This window comes from Rhipicephalus microplus, chromosome 4 (genome assembly GCF_043290135.1).
Source record: "Rhipicephalus microplus isolate Deutch F79 chromosome 4, USDA_Rmic, whole genome shotgun sequence".
NCBI classification, from domain to species: Eukaryota; Metazoa; Arthropoda; class Arachnida; order Ixodida; family Ixodidae; genus Rhipicephalus; species Rhipicephalus microplus.
Window position 1 is genome coordinate 130,464,264 of NC_134703.1, and position 18,968 is coordinate 130,483,231.

At 47.0% G+C, this 18,968-nt stretch overlaps 1 protein-coding gene across 2 annotated transcripts in view; it reads right to left on the reverse strand.

Annotated features, from left to right (window-relative positions):
* LOC119172359 (uncharacterized) overlaps window positions 1-18,968 on the reverse strand; it is a 253,269-nt gene that overhangs the window by 48,130 nt on the left and 186,171 nt on the right. For both annotated transcript variants that reach the window (XM_075893660.1, XM_037423421.2), the window contains one exon: window positions 10,925-11,896. In XM_075893660.1, coding sequence (XP_075749775.1) covers window positions 10,925-11,615 — 691 coding nt within the window. In that variant the 5' untranslated portion in view covers window positions 11,616-11,896. The remainder of the gene's footprint in view (window positions 1-10,924; window positions 11,897-18,968) is intronic.

The window sequence follows — 18,968 nt, forward strand, 5'->3', positions numbered from 1 at the left end:
GAAGGGAGGAGGCTACGTAGCGCTCGGTCGCAAGCAAGAAAACAAAATTTCCGGGAGCAGGGAACTATAGCGTTCGACTCGAGGCGGCTTTGGGGTGAAGCCGGGTCGAGGCGTCGGAGAAGAGCAACCACAGGCGCCTGTGAAAAAGAAGGAGAAAAAAAACGTAAGCTAGCAAACGAGACGCCCTGTAGAGTGTTGCGCGTGCCGAACGGGCATCGCCACCAAGCGAAAGGCGACTTGTTTTTTGTAGTCTTGAAAGAGTGACGAAAAAAAAAGTTAAGTGCGATCGGTCGTGTCGAGCCACTCCAAGTTCGCCCTAATGACGTCGGTCGGTCCTTTGAAGAGTTGCGCTCTGCATTGTACAAGACCATGTTGGATGCCTAAAAGGCACAGTTTTTTTTTTTTTTTTTTTTGAAAGGGCCCACACGGAACCAAAAGAAAAAAAACACAGCCGTTTCTTGGGGGTACGCTAACTCCATCAGTCGTCTGTCCCTGTCGGGCCGGCCTTCCAACCATTGTTTGCGCCTCATTGAACTGAGGAATGATGTTTGCCGTCCTTCCTCGGGTTGACATTGTGCCACGTGACCGGATGTACGGGCCGGAACTCGAAGCCCGTCTTGTTGTCCACGACATCGTGAACGGGTCGAACGACCTGCGTGTTCACGCCAGTTTTGCGCGTTTCCGATGTGTTTCGTTTACGACCCGAAGTACCCGTCTGAGCCCTGCAATCGAAGAAATTCAGTGCTGCTCGTGTGCCAGAGTTTAAAAAAAAAAAAATGAATCGTGCGTGAACACCAGGTCCTAAACTGGATTACCATCTGTGGTGCGATTGACTTTTTGTTGTTGTTGTTTTCGCGTGTAAACGTGCGACGTTTGGAAAATGAGAATCTTCGCAGGCAAACGCTTCGTCCATCCAGGTCGCGGTAAGTTCACGTTATTTACACCCCCAGCACGAAATGTGGTGGCGTGGCTGGCATAAGCAATGAATCCTGCTTGTTTCAGGCATGCTTGTTGGCTGCATGGTCGTTTGCTGAAGCCGTGAAAAATCGGCAGAACGGCAGCTTTCTAATCCGATGTCGCCTTGGGTGTCCACGGGCGAGCTGCGTTCTCGATTTCAAACTGCGTGAACGTTAGCGCCGTCCTGTGCGAGATATATGTAAAGGTGTATGTTCATCTTCAAACCGGATAGATAAGGGCGTGCCAAGAAGTAGCGAGGTTGAGAATAGCGTCAAGTGCCATTAAGTCTTGTATCTCATTAATGTTAAAGTTATCTTTATATAAAGTCAATATTATCAGTTCAATGCAGATCACGCGTGGCGCAAAATATACCTAAGCTATTTTCTTGAAATCTTATTGAAACTGGAAAATATAAGTATTTTTTTTCCACAAATCTGTACAACTGTTGGCACCTTAGTGTGTAAGTGTTCTCGTGCATAGCAGATAATGGAAATTCTAAGCATGTATACAGTTTGTTGCAAGTATCAGCGATGGCTTTTAGTGCATGCTAATTAATTTCCTGCGATACTTCAAGAGAATTACAGCTTCGCAAGTTCTTTCATCTTCGTTTAGAACACAATGATACCTTACTTGCAGTCATTCGCGATTTTCACGATGGCATTCCTTAAAAAAAATTCTTAGTGCATAATGCACTCGTACATTTCTGTCTGTACTGGGTGCACATTGGTAGCTTCTATTACATTAAATTTTTAACTGCCTCGCTTACACTGTCTAATTGCTTTTAGAGTTAGTTTTTTACGAGCTCATGGTATGCTTGAGCGTCAGGAAATTTCGTAGTTTTTTTCTTTTGAGTAATAATTGCCTAAGCATAGCCGATACTACACCAAAACAATCTTGTTAATTTATCTACAAGTTATTAAATATAGCATGTTATTTCTAGAGCTGCATAAAATATTGATGTAAACAGATGCTTATGTCCGTGCGGAGGAATACCGTCCGTAAGTGCTTTATTCGAAGCACACAAGTGTACATTGCGTTTGATTGCTGCTTCATTATTAAAACCCGAAACCCACACATTCTTGGGAATCTGGATCTGTACCAGCACACTGGAAAACAAGCAAGTGGCATTGCCGAAATCAGGCAAATCTCCAAGTGATTTGCTATCCTAGAGACCTGTGCCGCTAGCAAGTTCTGTAGAAAAACTCATGGAACGAATGATTATGTTGCGCTTAGCATGCTTCCCAGAGAAGCAAAGAGTATATCCAGATGCCATGACTGGCTTCCGAAAAGGAACGTCATCAATTGACAGTGTGATATATTTAGTAACAACCGTTGAACATTAAAAACCGCACCGCCAATTGACGGCTGAAGTCTCTCTTGATATAAAAGTTGCATTCGGCAATGTTCTTGTAGGACACCATTCTAAATGCCCTTGAAGACCATGGTATTGACGGCCGCATGCATCAATGGATAACTAGCTATCTGCAAGAAGGAACTATATTCATGTCTACTGCCGACGGTGACACAAATAAGAATTCCGTCTATCGTGGCATGCCTCAAGGTACAGTCCTGAGGCCATCATTGTTTAATATCGTACTTGTTCGCCTCGTTAGAAATGCTGTAGGCCCGTGTGCTCATATTTGAGTGCACGTTAAAGAACCCCAGATGGTTGAAATTTGCGGAGCCCTCCACTACGGCGTCTCTCATAATAATATAGTGGTTTTGGGCCGTTAAACCTCGCACATCAATCAATCGCCTCGTTAAAAAGCAAGGAGGCGAAATATCGGTCTCTGTGTACGCAGACGACATTTGCATTTTAACCACGAGTCAAACATGTTTGCAAGTACCGCCAACGAAGCGGCTCAACACGTTGCTCGAATCAACGCAGCGTCCAGTCGCCGCTCTGGGGATCTGTTTTGGGCTTCTGTTTTGGGCTTAGCTGCTCCGCTCTTGGGGCAATTCGCTCGCATGTGAAACGGACTCTAGACGATTTCGAGTACTTTGTACTCACTTATGGGAGAGCAGTGAGCCGTCTCTATGTATGACGCGTTCCACGCATTGAGATAATCTTCTATAGCTACCGTAAGCAATGACACACGATGGGTTTTAACACGGCGATGACCATACCTAATATCCGGCCCAAGTCATTTCTCGGGGTTCGCCTAACTCTATTTTTTGTCGGTAATAATGCCATGTTGGTGCAAATGATCTCGGTATTACCAAGAATGTCGAACACGCCTTTCTATTATGAGTAAATCGATGAATTTTGGCGTTCGTTGTTGCGTAAAGGATAGAACGAGACGAAAAAAAAATGAAAATAGGTAGTTGGAGTTCCTTTACGTGCACGCTGGTTTTCTTGCCATAGACTTATGGGCGCCACCACAACGGGGTGTCAAACGATTGTTTTCTAATTTTGTAGGGGAGCTGTGTATGTCTGTTTCATCACGGTTTTGTCTCCATGGACAAACAGCGTTCTCGGCTCGGCATTGGTGTTTCACAGCGGCGTCTCTCGAGCACACGTTTCCGGATGTTCTTGAGAGGCGCCCAGCCAGCGAACGCCGGTCGAGAGTGAGGCGCAGGGAGGAGAGAAAGCGAACGGCGAGAGAAGGACCCACATCTGCTCCTATGGGAGAGGGAGTGGGAGCGAAGACAGAACACCTGCCAGTGCACGGACACCGCCGCGGACAACGCCGGATGCCTGACATAGCCCGACTAAGAAATGCATTTGCATTAAAAAAAAGAGAAAGCTAACGGTGGGCAGGAAAACGGCTTGGTTTTCGGACGCTACATATAAAAGGTTCAGATTCTAAATTTAGCAACGTCAACGCCTCAACGCCGCTTGTCGCATGCATTCAGCGCAAGCGACGAAGGTGCAGTGCTATCAACCATTTCAAAAGTGCACATTCTAGATTGAATATACATTCTTCTTCAGAGTTCTCTCTATACAAGTTCAACAACATTCGCCTCAACCCCAAAGCTATCGAACATCTCCGAGACGAAGGAAGATTCAGATGAATACGAGGTCAAGAGGCTGATGGACGTTGACGACTTGGATGATCGAAATTAATGTGTCATGGCTACGAACCCGTTCATTCGGACGGTTGTGTACTGTGATACACGCATCACCAGTCTGCAAAATCAGACGCACTTCTTGACCACATATTGACCGCGACGGGCTCCACTAGAAAGGATCGTTTTGACGTCACAGATAGGATGCGTAGTTGTGTAATACGGCTATTTTGCTTTCGCGACACCGCTTGTATCTTACCCCATGGCTGTGACCGGTTCTTAGTCGCGATATTACGATGCAAATTAGACACGAGAGTGCCACCGGGGGCACCGATTCGTAGTTTGCTTGCCCGTTTTATCGGGTCTTACCGCTCATTTACGCACTGAGCTTCAAAACAAAGAGAATCACGCACGGTGTCCACAGCAAAAGCGCAGGAAATGCGGTGTTCTAGCAACATCCTATAAGTGACGTCATCACGTAGGTGGCGCCACGGTATGTCCTCGAAGCCAATAGACCACGGCGAAGAACAGGTGCTTCTCTCACTTTTGTACGATTCTGATGCGGAAGACCATGCATTCAAGCGACGTCACATGCGTAATAGTTCTGGGAGAGGTTAACAGCACAGCTGTCCAACCACAATCACAGCGCTGACTGGAGCAATAATTTTTAAGGCGAAAGCCGTTAATCTTTCATACTAGCGGCCTCCGTCCACCATCCGTCCGTGCCCTGGAACGGAGCCAGCTGTAGGCTCTCCCCTCTCACTCTCTCATCAATCACGTGTTCACTCAGGGAGGAAAAAAAAGGACATGGCATAATCAGTCGTATGTCCATAGGCTTCCGCCGAATTAACTTCTGAAATTACAAAGTTTCCTTCTGTCTCTTTGTGTACATTGCGACGCGATTTTAATGTTAAGCTTATGAAGCGACGAATGCATCAAACCAACCATGTTTATTGTAGACCTATGCATCTACCGTAGCATTTCTCGTTGAATTGTTGAAGAGTTATAAGAATAAAATAAATTCTTTAGCCGCTTTCAGTCCGCCTCCGGCCGGCTCCGAAGATATAGCTTCTGGCCCGACAGTCACCCCTCAAAGAACGACCGAATTGGTACCGAAACGACGGGTCAGTTTATTATTTTTTTAACATTAGAAACTTTGTATACTAAAGTGGCTGGGTAGTTTATTTTATTCTTATAAATTTTACCTTGTCAGACGGCTACATGTCAAACATATTCACCTTTAGATTGTTGAAGATGCAAAACGGCATTGTTAAGAGCCAAGATGGCACTGCCAAAACCCAGCCGTAAAATAGTCTTTAGGCGGAGCTGAAATTCAGTCATTCATATGAATAAATCTGATGCCCATAAGCATACAGTGTTTAGACATCTGTAGTGCAACCTTAACAGGAATAATTGCAGCAGTAATGATTGGCCACGTATTGGAAACCTTCATGAAAGTGGTCAAATGAGAACGTTATACGACTGCTTGGACATATCAACACGTGAGATCGCCCACAACGGAGTCTGTGAGAAGTAAACACGCTTTAAGGCACAGCGTTGGCCTCACGTTGGCTAGATTTCTGCCAGTAGAATAGAAGCAGCGAATCGGTCCTTGACTAATTCTTTTTAAAAACGCCACACGGCTTCGAAGCGTTTTGCATACCAACCAACCCCATTGTTCATTCGGTGGGTATACGGTGCGCTTGCAATATCAAGGTGTTGGCCAAGTGGATTGCAAAGCCAACGCTGGGATTACGGAATGGCGGCGCACGTCAAACTGCGTCACCGAGCTTGGCAACATGCAAGAAAGAAAGAAAAAAAAAACTAAAGACACACGCCAAAGGATTTGTGAGCATCGATTAGCAGACGAGATAGCGGGGCAACGGCGAAGACCTTGAAAAGGACTGAAACACAAGTGAGGAGTACTTTGCGTACAACTAGGTATACCTGAAAGAACAAAAGACCGATCGGACATGAATCAGGTGGGATTAGCCGCGGCCGTGGGCAGAACGAGGAAGCTGGCCGATCGAAAAACAGGAACTCGAGAATTGTGCTTAACAAAAAAAAAAAGAAGAAAAGAAAGAAAATCCAACATTCACGTAGCGGGCCGTCTTTGCGAAAAACTTGCGCATGCGTACGCGCACTTCTTTCTGGGGAATCCTGAACCACAGACTGGGCCGTCACGTAGGACCAGAAAGATTAGTGGCGATGAGCGGCGCTTACCTCGTCGCTGTTGCACTGATGGAGGCCACGGGGATGCGTATAGGAACGCAGCATCGGCAAGCGCGGCTTCAAAGACGAACCGCCCTAAGAATTCCCTGGCGCGGCTGATTTACGATGGAGGATACGTCGTCGAATTTCGACGCGACACTGCAGTACTGCCGTCGTACTCTCCTTCTCACTGCGTCACCCCTTCTCCTCTTCGTTGCACCCCCAAGGAGGCAATGCGGCGACGAGATCACCGAGACAAGTGCAGTGAAGAAAGCGCGACGGGAATATATAGCGGTGTCGCGGCGAATTCATTACCAAAGGCAAAGGAGTGCGGACTAGCTCAAGCGTGACGTCCAGTTAATCTGAGCACCCGCTGGTCAGGATTCGAACTGTTCAATGCGACGAAGCATGACGTCGAAAAAGAAGTAGATTGAGTGAGTTAGTGAGTGAGTGAGTGAGTGAGTGAGTTAGTGAGTGAGTGCAAATTTACTGAGGTCCGTTAGAGACGTGGGGACTGTGTCGCCCGCGCCCGCCCGCAGAGCCTAATTGCCGAAGTCTCTTGTAGATAGTATTGTAGGCTTGCGTATAATGCTTAAACTTCAGCCTTCGTGAGCCACCTGCGGCGATATCGGTCCAGCCAAATGTAACCCGCGCAAATACGACTCCCAGCGAACGTATACGCTCACCGGGCGAGCCCATCATACATGTCATCGCCGTTTAATGATACGTGATCCCAACGAGTGCGAGTGACTGTACAGTAAAGCCTTGCCATCGGTTAACCTGACTGCTTCTGGCGTTCTGTGGTAGTGGTTAGAATATGAGAAAAGGCACCTAATTTCTGCAACCCGGTCGGGAGCACGGCGCAGTGCCTGCTCTGGCGTACGGTGTCCACAGAAGGAGCGATGAACATCGATGCAACGCGCTTGCAGCCAGAGCACAAAGGCCACCCTCGAAAGTCGCCGGGCGCACTCACCGGCAATTCGCTGACTCAAACATGGAAACACAAGCTTGTCGCTCGGTACGCGTTCATGAAGTAACACCATGAGATGCTTTAGTGCACGTGCAACTGGGTCTTCAGCAATCGGCTATGTATATAGTTTCAGCCATCGGTTTATAAATGCAAATGAGTTGACACTGCCACGGCCGCTGCACTATAGCATATCGTCGCTTGCGCATGAAGATACACCTTATTCAATCAAGTTCGCGCGCACTTATCGAACATTACATTCGATATAAAACTTCTCCGCACGTCAACCAGTAAAAAAAGCGAGAGACGTCTGTCGGACTCGGCAATAAGCACTAATAATTGGCCCTATAGCTTCTCGCTAATTTTTGTATAATTGATTTTATATGTGGTGAATTCTGAAGAACACTTGGCGCCTTGACATTTGAGGCATGCATGCCTTGTGTGGGTGGCTTTCATATTATGAAGACGCAAGGTTTAGTTGGAAAAGAAATTTACCCGTGAAGCTGAACGGCGTGTTTTCTTTCTACCTTATTATTTCTTTTACGCACGAGCATGGTATCGCAGAACTCACCTGATCACACGTAGGTGGCGAGTTCGAAATTTCGAATTTTTGCACAAACCTTTTTTTTTTTGCAAGCCTTTTTTTAAACTAATGTCTTGAGCATGCATATTCTGTATAGTATAGTGGCAGTTTGTGCCGCAAACTATAGTTCTTTGCGACGCGTTAGAAGTTGGCACTGTTCCTTGTTTCGGAGGTGTTGCTGCTGGCACTTGAACGAAGCGTTCGTGGTCACAAAACTGTGCTTCTGTTCTCACTGAAAGTTATGCTATTGACTTGGCGCATTAAACTGACATCTGGGGCGTCTATACGCACAGAGGCGTATGTTTACGTTACATGTAGTTATATTGCCTTGCGGCGTCAGTGGTGATACGCAGGCGCTAGATTGCACTCCATTAGCGAGGACGAAGTGCTAGACTCAGTGCACACACAGAAAATTTTGTGTGGGGGCTCGTTGGAACACACTTTAGGTAAAGGCCACGCTGTAAAATTAAGGGACTAACACAGACAAAGCGCATCTCAGAACTGAATTCATTAAAACGAAAAACCAAAAAGGGGGTGGGGTAACATGCAAGGGAGAGGGCACTGCAAACCACGCACGATCCTACCGGGCTGCTATCTATGTCGTAAAAAACGTGCTCTTATCAAGATAAAAGCATGTGTTTTACGGCATAGATAGCACCTCATATCTGAACCAAAAATCGCTTCGGTTCAAGTATGTAACCATGCACCACATATAATAGACATACCTGCGGCTATAACCTAATGTGGTTCAACAAGTGACAAAATTAGCGTGACATTTATTTGTTATCCTGACTTTTGAAAGGGAGCGGCGAGGGAGTTTTTTCACTGATTACAATTCCAGCTATACCGAACAAAAAAGAAAGCTCAATTGTCTCGATTTCACCGCAAAACTGATAAGTGCCCACTGCCCCATATTTCATCCTTTTGCGAATCAGTGAAGGGCCAACGTGCTCGGTGAGGCAGTACACGAGCCTTCGCACCTGCTCACTTTGTTGACGATTTGACGGCTGCTCATGACAAAGTATGTGTGAGCGCTTTTTAATGGTTGGGCCTTTAATATTGTGCAGCTGACGCGTTTTGACACCTGGCGCAATTCTACGCTTCCACCTCGCAATATATATTGCGCACGTTAAGGAGACTCATCCCACTATATAACATTCCCATAGTTAACAAAAAATAAATGGCGTGAGTCTGTGGTGGCGCACCTGCTTGCCACGCAGAAGGAATGGGTTCTATTCTCACTCGAACCGAAGCATTTAATCATTTGTTTTATTTTCAGGTTTGTGATTTATCCCTCAAGGACAACACCGATTTCTTGCCCACAACTAATGACGCCGGAATTTCTGTGAAACAATCTCTTTGACGCTATTACGTTAAAACAACATCGAACATTACGTACATGCTGTTTAAAATGATGTGTGTGTGGGGGCGCGGGGGGGGCAGCCAGAAACTTTTCTGAGCAACGCAATTCGTTATGCTCACTGCGGAGAGGGCGAACGTTTTCGAGTGCTTTCTTCAGTGGCCCACTTAATTGAGCAAGGTCTGCAGTACTAAGTTCACGAGAAAGGAATTAAAAAAAAGTTCGCATTTGCTAACAGGGGCGTTTAAATACGACGAATGAATGGAACAGGTCATCCGACTATTCATTCGAAAGTCTACTATATACGCACATGTCTGGTTATTTGTGCGCCCTGTAGGAAAATTAAAATTCCGTGCGAGCTGCAAGTTCAAGTCACGTAAAATCTAAAAATCTTGACTCCCCTTTTACGGATGTCTCCTCTTTTACGCATGTGACAGTTACATGCGCATCACTCTCTTAAGAGGGGCATGTTGACTCTCTTTAGTGAGTCGCGGGATGTACGAGTATACGCATGTGACTCAGACATGGCCGGCACTGTCTATGGAGGCAAATTGACTAGCTTTAGGAGAGAGTCGCGCATTGACTCTTGTTTTTGGAAGTCATGCATCCCACGACTCTCTAAAGAGAGTCAACGTGCTATATAAAGAAAGCGCTGTACATGTGATTCTCACATGCATAAAAGGGAGCCATAGCACACCTTTTTTTTTGTTACAGCGTATATTTAATGTCAGCCGCAGCAGAAGGTAAGACAAATATACACCTGTGTGAAAAGTGAATACAATAAACTACTATTCCTCAGTTATTTATATAAATACACAGACCATGTGACTTGTAGACGTTGCCTCAAGCAATGAACAAGCATTAGGATGATTTAGATAATAAAAAAAGTACATAGTTATACAATTTTGCAGATTTTTTTTCGATTTCAATTGCGGGAAGAAGTAATGGAGTTGCGCAGGACATGTATAGTGCTTAGTTGAAGTCCATTAGAAAGATGCATATTGACTGCTAAGGTAACTTCTGAAAAACAAAAACGGTGAATTTAGAAAAATAAGGAATTTTATGGACTTGCTGGAACTTAATATAGGTTGAAGTAATAAAGATTGGAATGAATAGATGCCACTCGAGGTGGGCTTTATCGACATTAAACATACTAAAGATGGTGACCAATGTATTGAGGCTCATTGAAACGTCGTCTTATTGGTGAGTCTAATTTAGATAAGCTGCCCCTTCTCGATAAATTAGAAAACGAAGAGATGATGGCAAACGCGAAGATCCGAATCAACGTAACGTCAAACGTCTGTTGCGTAATTTGAATCGCATGCCTAGTCTGCTGTAATAGCGACCATTAATGGGTTATCCCGCGGCGTCATGAATAATGGAGAGAAGCCAGCTCCTAATTTCTGGAAGATGATTTGGCGCGGAAGATACCGTCAATCATTCGATCCATGGCATCCACGGCACGAAGGATGCCGGGAATCGTTTCTTTGGCGTTAAATGAAAACACTAGTGGGACCCACGACACTGTATGCTTGCTGGTGCTGTGAACTTACAATTGCGACACTGTCCGGTTTCTACAGGTACGTGTTTAAAATCGAATGGTCACGGCCATAAAAATGCATCTTATTCCCTCCACTAACCTCGACTCCCTTTTTCCTTGTGCCTAAGCTGCGACTCGTCTTCACGATGAATGATTGCCTGCATCTCTACTTACGCCTGCTTTAATAAACATATATACGAGCATATAGTTAGTTTTCCCTTAGGCAACTATACAGCGCTTAGAGCAATTAGCGCGATCACATCCGTTCGCTAGTTCCGAGGAAGAAGTGCGGCTTACCGAACTGGCTCCGCATCCATGGGTAGAGAGGGCTGGGCATGGCCCCCGAGTTGTGCGTGGGCTGGCCGTTAGGGGGCATGCCGCCGTGGCTGGGCGAGTAGAGCTGTTGCTGCGGTGGCGAGTGGTGGACGCCGGGCGGACTGCCGCACGCCGCCTGGTGCATGACGGGCGTCTGCGGCGGGACGCACTCGGAGGCCGCCCGGGCAGGCAGGTCGCCCGCGCCCAGGGGGGCGCCCTGCATCTTGCAGCTCGGGTACTGCGCCATGGCCGGCGGCACGGGCGCCTCGCTGGGCGAGCCGCGACAGTTCTGGCCGCCGTCCACGGACGCGGCGGCGGGCACGTACGCGCTAGGGTGCGTCATGCTCTGCGGCGGCTGCTGCTGCTGGTGCGGCGCCGGGGGCACGCCGCAGTGGTTACCGTAGTAGCCGCTCGGTGGGCTGGGAGAGTTCGGGGCGCTGTTGATGGCGCGGATCTCCAGCCTATCGTACGGCGGGAACCGCGGGTAGCCCTGGGGAGAGCCCCCGTACGAGTGCTGCTGGAGGTACTGCTGCTGTCGCTGGTCGCAGTGGTCGCCGTTGGGCTGCGTCTGTTGTTGCGGCGGGCCGTAGTGGTCGCCGCCGTTGCCGACGACGACGCCACCCGACGCCGGCCGCATGTCGGGCAGGTACGAGTTGGCGAAGTACGAGCTCATGGCCAGGTCCAGGTCGCCGATCTTGGTGGCCGTCTGAGGGGGTTGCGGCTCCAGCGCGAACGCCTCGGCCGCCTCCAGTGCGAGGCCGGCCACCTTGGCCACCGGGCACCTAGTTCCGCGCTCCCCTTCTTCTCAATGAAGACTAGCGCACACTGGGCGCAACCTGCTGACGAGGTCTCTTCGCTTCTTGATTCTGCAGGCGGGCCGAACAGCGCTCAGGCCCGCCGCTCGCACTGCTGCTGCTGCTTCCGGCTGCGGGGCTGCGCCGCTAGCATCCAAGCCTGCGCACACAACAAAACGACGAGGACGTCACATCGCACACATAGCCTCGGCTGCGAACAAAGATTGTTATCTGTACAGAGCCGAACGTGCGTCTCTAAATGCATGCCACCTGCCACACGGTAGGGACTGTCGAGCCTGTCCGTGTTTTAGGCGCAAATGTGATAGTCGTGTTTATGGTTGCGCTGTATGAAAAAAATTTCAAAAGAAAAAAAAAGTCTAATCTACATGCGCATTGCCAGACCAAAGAATCGCGAAACGCGCCTGGCGAAATACTTCCGTCTAAAACGCATCCATAGAGTGTCGCGGGCGTTCATACTTGCCGAAAGTCATTCCTGTAAGGGCTGAATTCGGCGCATCGCTTCAATCACGATGACGCTTCTGGCAGCTTTGGAATCGAAACAAAAGTGTTGGCGACCAAATAAACTAGCTCGTTGCTTTCACAATGCACAGTGAATCGACATGGTACACAAATAGATACGGTACACAAAATGAATCGTAAATTAAAGAGAATGCTGCTTTTCTTACTAGCCGACAAGAAAAAGTAAAAGAAAGAAAACGTGCAGGCTTCCTGTTGACAGCGATTACAAGCTTCTAATTGCACAGCACGTAACGCACTGACACTGCGATGATGTTGACCGGCGCGTAAGAAATAATCAATGTCTTCCGGCGATACCCGCTGTCCTCACGTGCTTAGGAAACCATGAGTGGAAAGGGAGCCGCAGTTTTCGAACAACGCGACCTGCCCGGCCGGCCGAAGTGCCGTGTCTCTATAGCAAGACATCACGCACGGTGAGAGCGTCTCATTTGCTGGTGGCGGAGAAAGTCGAAGAAGCGAGGAAGAAGGCGAGGCAGACAGCTGGAAGAGTTGCAGGAAGAAGACGATCCGGTAGAGGAGGCAGGAACACGCGCGCCTGGCTTCAGACCAAGTCGTAAAAAACAAAACAGCGCGCGCCGCCTCTCGCTGAGCGGCTTTTACTGACTCGCTAACTCGCGAACAAGGAAAGTTGCGACAGCCGGCCATCTGACGATGTTGAAGATTGGGAGTCGCTTCGGGCGCATTTCCACACCCTACAGCAGATATCGCGCATCATCGAGCACGCGTAACTCATTGCACACGAATCTCGTGACTCTCACTAACATGCTGAACCACACTAACATGCTGAACCACGGGAGAGGACGGAAGATCGTAGAGCACACTCCACCACTTGTGATGTAACGGTGAAGGCAACCTTTATTAGGCCCGGAAGACACGATAAAGCGACCACGCCCAAGGCACAGAACTCACACAAGCCAAGTCCCCACAGCAGAAGAAGATGACGACCACTCACGATGATGAATATGTCTAAAGAGAGCAGATGTGCTTAATGAATGCCTACAGTAATAATAATTGTTGGGTCTTACGTTCCAAAACCACGATATAAACTTATGAGAGGCGTCATAGTGGAGGGCTCCAGCCACCGTGGCCGGCTTCGATCCCGCTACCTTTCGTTCAGCAGTCGCACACTATGACCACAGCACCACCGTGGCCGGTGACCACGCTTGTGTTGTCATATAGGCTGTCCATCGTCATACTATAGTGACTGTTAACAGTAGTTAACTTTGCTTTAATTCCCTAACAGCATTGTACGAATGACTATAATAAATGCGAAGCATTTCTTAGCGAACTTCGACGCCTTTGAGCGTATCTATCCATCTAGCCACTTACATTTGAATGCTCTCATTCATCACCCCCTTAAATTGGCGTGAACCAAAATTAGCATGGGAGGGTAAGATGGTCGGACGAATTTGACGCACTGGTCAAAACAAGAACAATGTCACATTCCCGTCGCGTACGTCGTCAAACACTACCAGGCGGAGAGTAGCACATATCCACGGGCGAGTATATGCCACTGATATGCGTGTATGTACCACCGGTGATTGACACTTAGTATTTACCGAGGAACGACGAGAACACACATGTGTAATTTTAACGCGTGAGCGTTAAGAAAAAGCTCACATCGGAAGCGTTGATCCAATGAACGCAACGAATAGATGTCAGGGTCCCCGCTGGAATCAAACCAAAGCATTCTGCGTGGCAATGAAGCATTCTACCACAGAGCTACGCCTGAACTTGGAAATATTTTTCATATAGACGCTAATTTTCGTAAAACGCCAATAGTGGTTGCAGGGCTGCCTATATCCAATTTTATAAACATTACACCTATATACTTCTTTGATACATCCGTCGCGTCGGGTTAACGTCAATTGTGGTTAGCTGCCATGCGCTGAAGTTGATTTATGTAGCAGTGTTCAAAATCAGTATCCTCGCGAGCATCAGCGCTTTATATCAGCTTCTGGTGTTGCTAATACGCATGTTCCAGTTGACATCGTTGCGCAAGAGCAAACAACTGGCCATACAAACACCTGCAAGTCTTCAACATATGTTTGTGCATGCGACACTTGTACAAATATTTAGCGTCAATTCGTGACGCGTCACTCAAAAAAACAAAAAAACATTGCAACACGCTCACCTTCCCTCCGCATGCTTCGCATAGCGTCGGTTCTTAAAGTATGCTGGGATCTGCCGCATTTTTTATGGCATGAGTGTACGGGCACCATTAGTTCAAGAAGCTGGTGAAATAATTATCACAATGTAAACTTTCAAAACGACTTTCAGGGAAATAAATCTATTTTAGTGCAGAAGAAATTGAAAGAAGTGTAGGTAATATAGCAAGAAAAAAATTATGGCAGCTGTGCACAAGTGGTGCCAAGCCACAAGAAAGAGTGGGCTATAGGAGGCTCTTCTTTTTGCTGTTGACTTTATTTTTCTCTCTTGTATTTCTTTCTATTTTTCTCTGTTTCTTGTATCTCTTCCTTGTAGTTGTTTCTTTCTATTTCTTCCCCTCTTTCTCTAACAATGTCTGATACTCTCCTTATATCATTTTATTTCTTCCCTTTCTCTCTCTGTTCATCACTTCCTCTTCTTGCTCTTTCTTCCTCTCTCTTTTTATCTCCTTGAGTGATTTCTGCCTTTACCTTTCTATCTCATTGCTTTCTTTACTTTTCTTTATTCTTCTTCCTCTTTCTTTCTCTCTTTTTTTTAATCTATTTCGCTCTATTTTATCTGTATTTTTACATCCCTTTATTCCTCTTTTCTTCGGCACCTTCTTATTACTTCGTCTGCTTCTTTCTCTCTTCCTCACGTGTTCGTTTTCATCTGACACTTGCATTGCTGCACACGGTAGTGGGGTTTCCCAAAATCCTCTGGCGCCTACTCCAGCAGAAAAGCATGCATGACGAATTACGAGTTACAAATAACTTGAACAGCTTCACTTTGGCTGTTTATCACTGTGATTTGTCAAGTATACCTATTCTAGGCGTGCAGGGTGATGTTGCGCTTTCCGTAGCTGTAAGCACCCTACATAGAGATTGTTTAGCGATCGTTAGCTATGATATTTCCTTTGGTACACCGTGGATCATAAACAAGTTCGCTTGCTGTCGCTGTCCTTCACAGTCGGCAGTCGTCAATCGCTCAAGAAATCATTACACATCGATTATCTTGCGCATCTATGACGCTTTCAACGCGTTATTGCATCGTTCGAGCGCATATACATAAAAATAATGACTTAGTCGTCCCACGCCGAGAGATATGCAAGAAACATGGGCGAAACAAGCGTCAGAGTTTACTATTGCGTAATTGAGCCTAAACTCAGCAAGTGCGGTAAGGCTTGAGCGTTTCCCGAGAAGGCCGACTGAGCTGCATCTGAATAGGTTAGGAAATGATTGCAGGCGTGTGACTACAAATGTCGCACATTACACATGGACACCAACGTGGAAGTGTTAACTAATCACACCGATCATCTGCGTTGTTTTTTATGATGCCTTTGTATGTGAATTCAAGATTTCTGCATGCTTAAGGAAGCCTTATAAAGAAAAGCAAAATATGGCGGCCCTGGTTCCGTCGCATATTAAAGCGAGGTAATGAAGATAATGAGAGTGCGCCTTCGAATGCAAGATGTTTAAATACTATACTCTTAGTGATTGCACGAAACACAATTGATCACGATGACAACCATCAAAATATTTAGAAAACATGCCATAGATGGCACAGTATAGCAGTTCAAGTAAGTTAGATTACCAAAATAATCAACGTTGTCAATATTCAACGACGATTAAAGAAGTGGCGCTGGTTGCAGTGGACTATCTTAGTCACTTATTTATTAATTTGGTGTTTTTATTTTTCTTGCGTCACTCTTCCTTTTCTGAAAAAAGAAAAGTTACGTCGACATTAGATATTGAATATTACTTCTTTCAGACCATGACGTATTCTGTCACACACTGCGCAAGCGTTTCCATATTCATTACTCTCACAAAGCCTACAAGTCTGTATAAGTGTCCAGCTGAATATTTTATACACGAGTACTTGGAAATACTGGCCGTTATGTGCATAGTGCATGACATTTTGCATCAGTGATGGAAATGGTGTCCACAAATACCATTCATAAGCGTATACTCATTGAACTGATGTGGGCAACGACAGCATCGAACTGCTAAGATAGGCACCGCACTTATTAAACATAAATTTAACAAGTTCAACGAAGACACCCTATAGGGTGGCTCGGATCGATACATGTTGTTATAGGGATAACAAGAAACTCGCAGATAAGAATACCGACTGCCCAGTACTCCACTTCTTCATCGTACACCCCATTTCGCATCATTTCTGTCAGAAGTTAATTTGTGGTGCCTCCCATAGTGTCCCGCTTTGATTATAGCGCACGTATACAAACCAGTGGCCTCTGAAAGACAGAAGCTTTCGGACGCATTGCGACAATTGGACGATCAGCCACTCTCTATGCAGATGCTTCTGGAACACCGTCCTCGCCTTTCGTCGGCTCAAAAAGCACTCAAAACCGTCTTGCGCTTTTTGAGGACTACAGGCCTATGTAAACACCTTTAACTTTTGTGTAGTGCCACCACTGCATACGCGTCAGTACATTGACTGACATTTTTTTATTCTCTTTCTCTTATCTTTCCTCTCGCTCTCTCATCTTCATGCCCCTTCCCTTTCTCCCAGTGTAGGGTAGCAAACCGGGCATGTGCCTGGTTAACCTCCCTGCCTTCTCTCTAGTTATTCTTGTCCCGCCTCCCCTACGGACCAGTGTGCAGTCTTGAGCGTACTGTTGACACCAATAAGGATCTCAATGTATGACCTCTTTAGACAATACCTCAGGGCGTCGCAGACTTGATAGATGGAACGTGCGGCCCTCCTGTCGTCCAGGTGAGTTATTTTCACAATTCTTCTTCGGGAGCAATCTCTATTGAGGATAACATCTACTCTTGTGTCATTATTAAAATGCCCATACGGCCACAGGATGTGAGGGTGCCTAAGGTGTGATTAGAATATAATTTCCCTTCGACATCGTTACACTGTAATTGGGACTTGAGCATGACCTTGAGGGTCATAATAAGCTTGCTCTTCTTCCTGGCTAGGGTACACATTTCCGTACTTTCTCTTGCCCAGCGGCCCTCCTATTTCGAAATCATGCAGGTGCCCCTCCGCCCACACCATTTTCTGCTTAGAGGCATCATCGGTCTTTGCTTTCGAGCTACTGTCGGCAGCAGTCGAGGTTTGATGCTGATTTTCTTTGTCACTCATTTCCGGGGAAGAAACGCAGACTGTTGAACGTCCAAACGGGGACTTTGCGTCTACAGAGTATTAGAAACGACTGATAGCACCTTGGGGTAAAGTCTGTACTACACACTAACGGGCACAAGCGCAAAGTGTGCACTGAGATTTCTAAGATCGAATCGAACCATCTTATATGGCGGCTTGGTTCGATCTCAGGCAACGAGGACTTTCAGAATTGTATACACAACGACAAGTTCAAACACTTCACATCGTTATACGTGTGCATGTCGCAGAAGATCGCTGCGAAATTACCTTGTGAGGTCGACGTCCGGTTGTCCTTCAGCTCTGCATGCCCACAGGTCAAATCAACTCCAGTGGCGAAATTTACCCTTGGGTGCTTCAAACCGAGTGCAGCTGGGACGCGCGCGTCCACCACGACGCAACACACTTGTCATCATTTATCTCGCGGCTATTTGTCTTGATTAAAGTCGCAAAGTACCCAAGGAGCATCGCGTGCCAGCTAGGTTCACAACACGTCTTGCCATGCAGTGAAGCCACTCGCGCGTAAGCGTGGTATGCCCGCTGAAGTCATTACATAAAGCTGTAGCGTCGATGCACCTCCTGCGATCTGCGTTCTTCCCTCCATGTTTTTGCATTCTGGTCTCGTTCGAGCTGGACAACATTTTCTTTTTTTTTTCTTTTTTGTCAACCCACAACGCCACGGTGACGGTGGCAAAGTGAGTGCCGCGTCAGCTGCGTCCACCCGCTGCGCGGTTGCAGGGCAGATGGCAACGGCGCCACCATTCCTCGCTCGCTGCTTTCTTTCGCCTGCATCGTTTGCGCTTTTGTATCTTGCCACCCGGTGGCTCTGCGAGCGTCAAGGCAGGGGTCGGCAGTGTCTCCGCTGCGCATAAAACGAAGCGAGGGCCTCCTAGCGACGCTCTCAGTGACGGACGGCAACGCTCCCGGCAACTCGACTGATAAGGCCAATTAAGTCAAGCCACTGCGGGGTGTTAAGAGGGACGGCTTCCGAAGGCAGAGACTTTACGAAAGCGGGGCTGCCGCAATTACAACAACAGAAAAGTCAAACTGGTGAGAGAGAGAGAGAAGCAGCAGCAGCTAATGCGCAGCATTGTGAGCCGTCATGAGAAGCGAGCGGAAGTAGAACTTCCCCAACATGACGGTGAAGCAAACCTTAAGTTTTTGTAAGTAAGTGGCAGTTCTGACGCATTTTCTGTAGGTCAAAGATGTGTAACGTTAAAGTGGTCCTCATCAGAATGAATACAATGACATCGAGTCATTAATGTTGTCATTCTAAGCACAGATATTTTCGGAAAGGCGATGGGAACTATCGCAAAAAGAACAGCATGGATACATGTTCGGAGCAGGCTGCTCCACTTCGTGACGTTCTTTGGCGGGCAGAGATGTATCAGGGTGGCCTCAGGTGTTATTCCATTTTG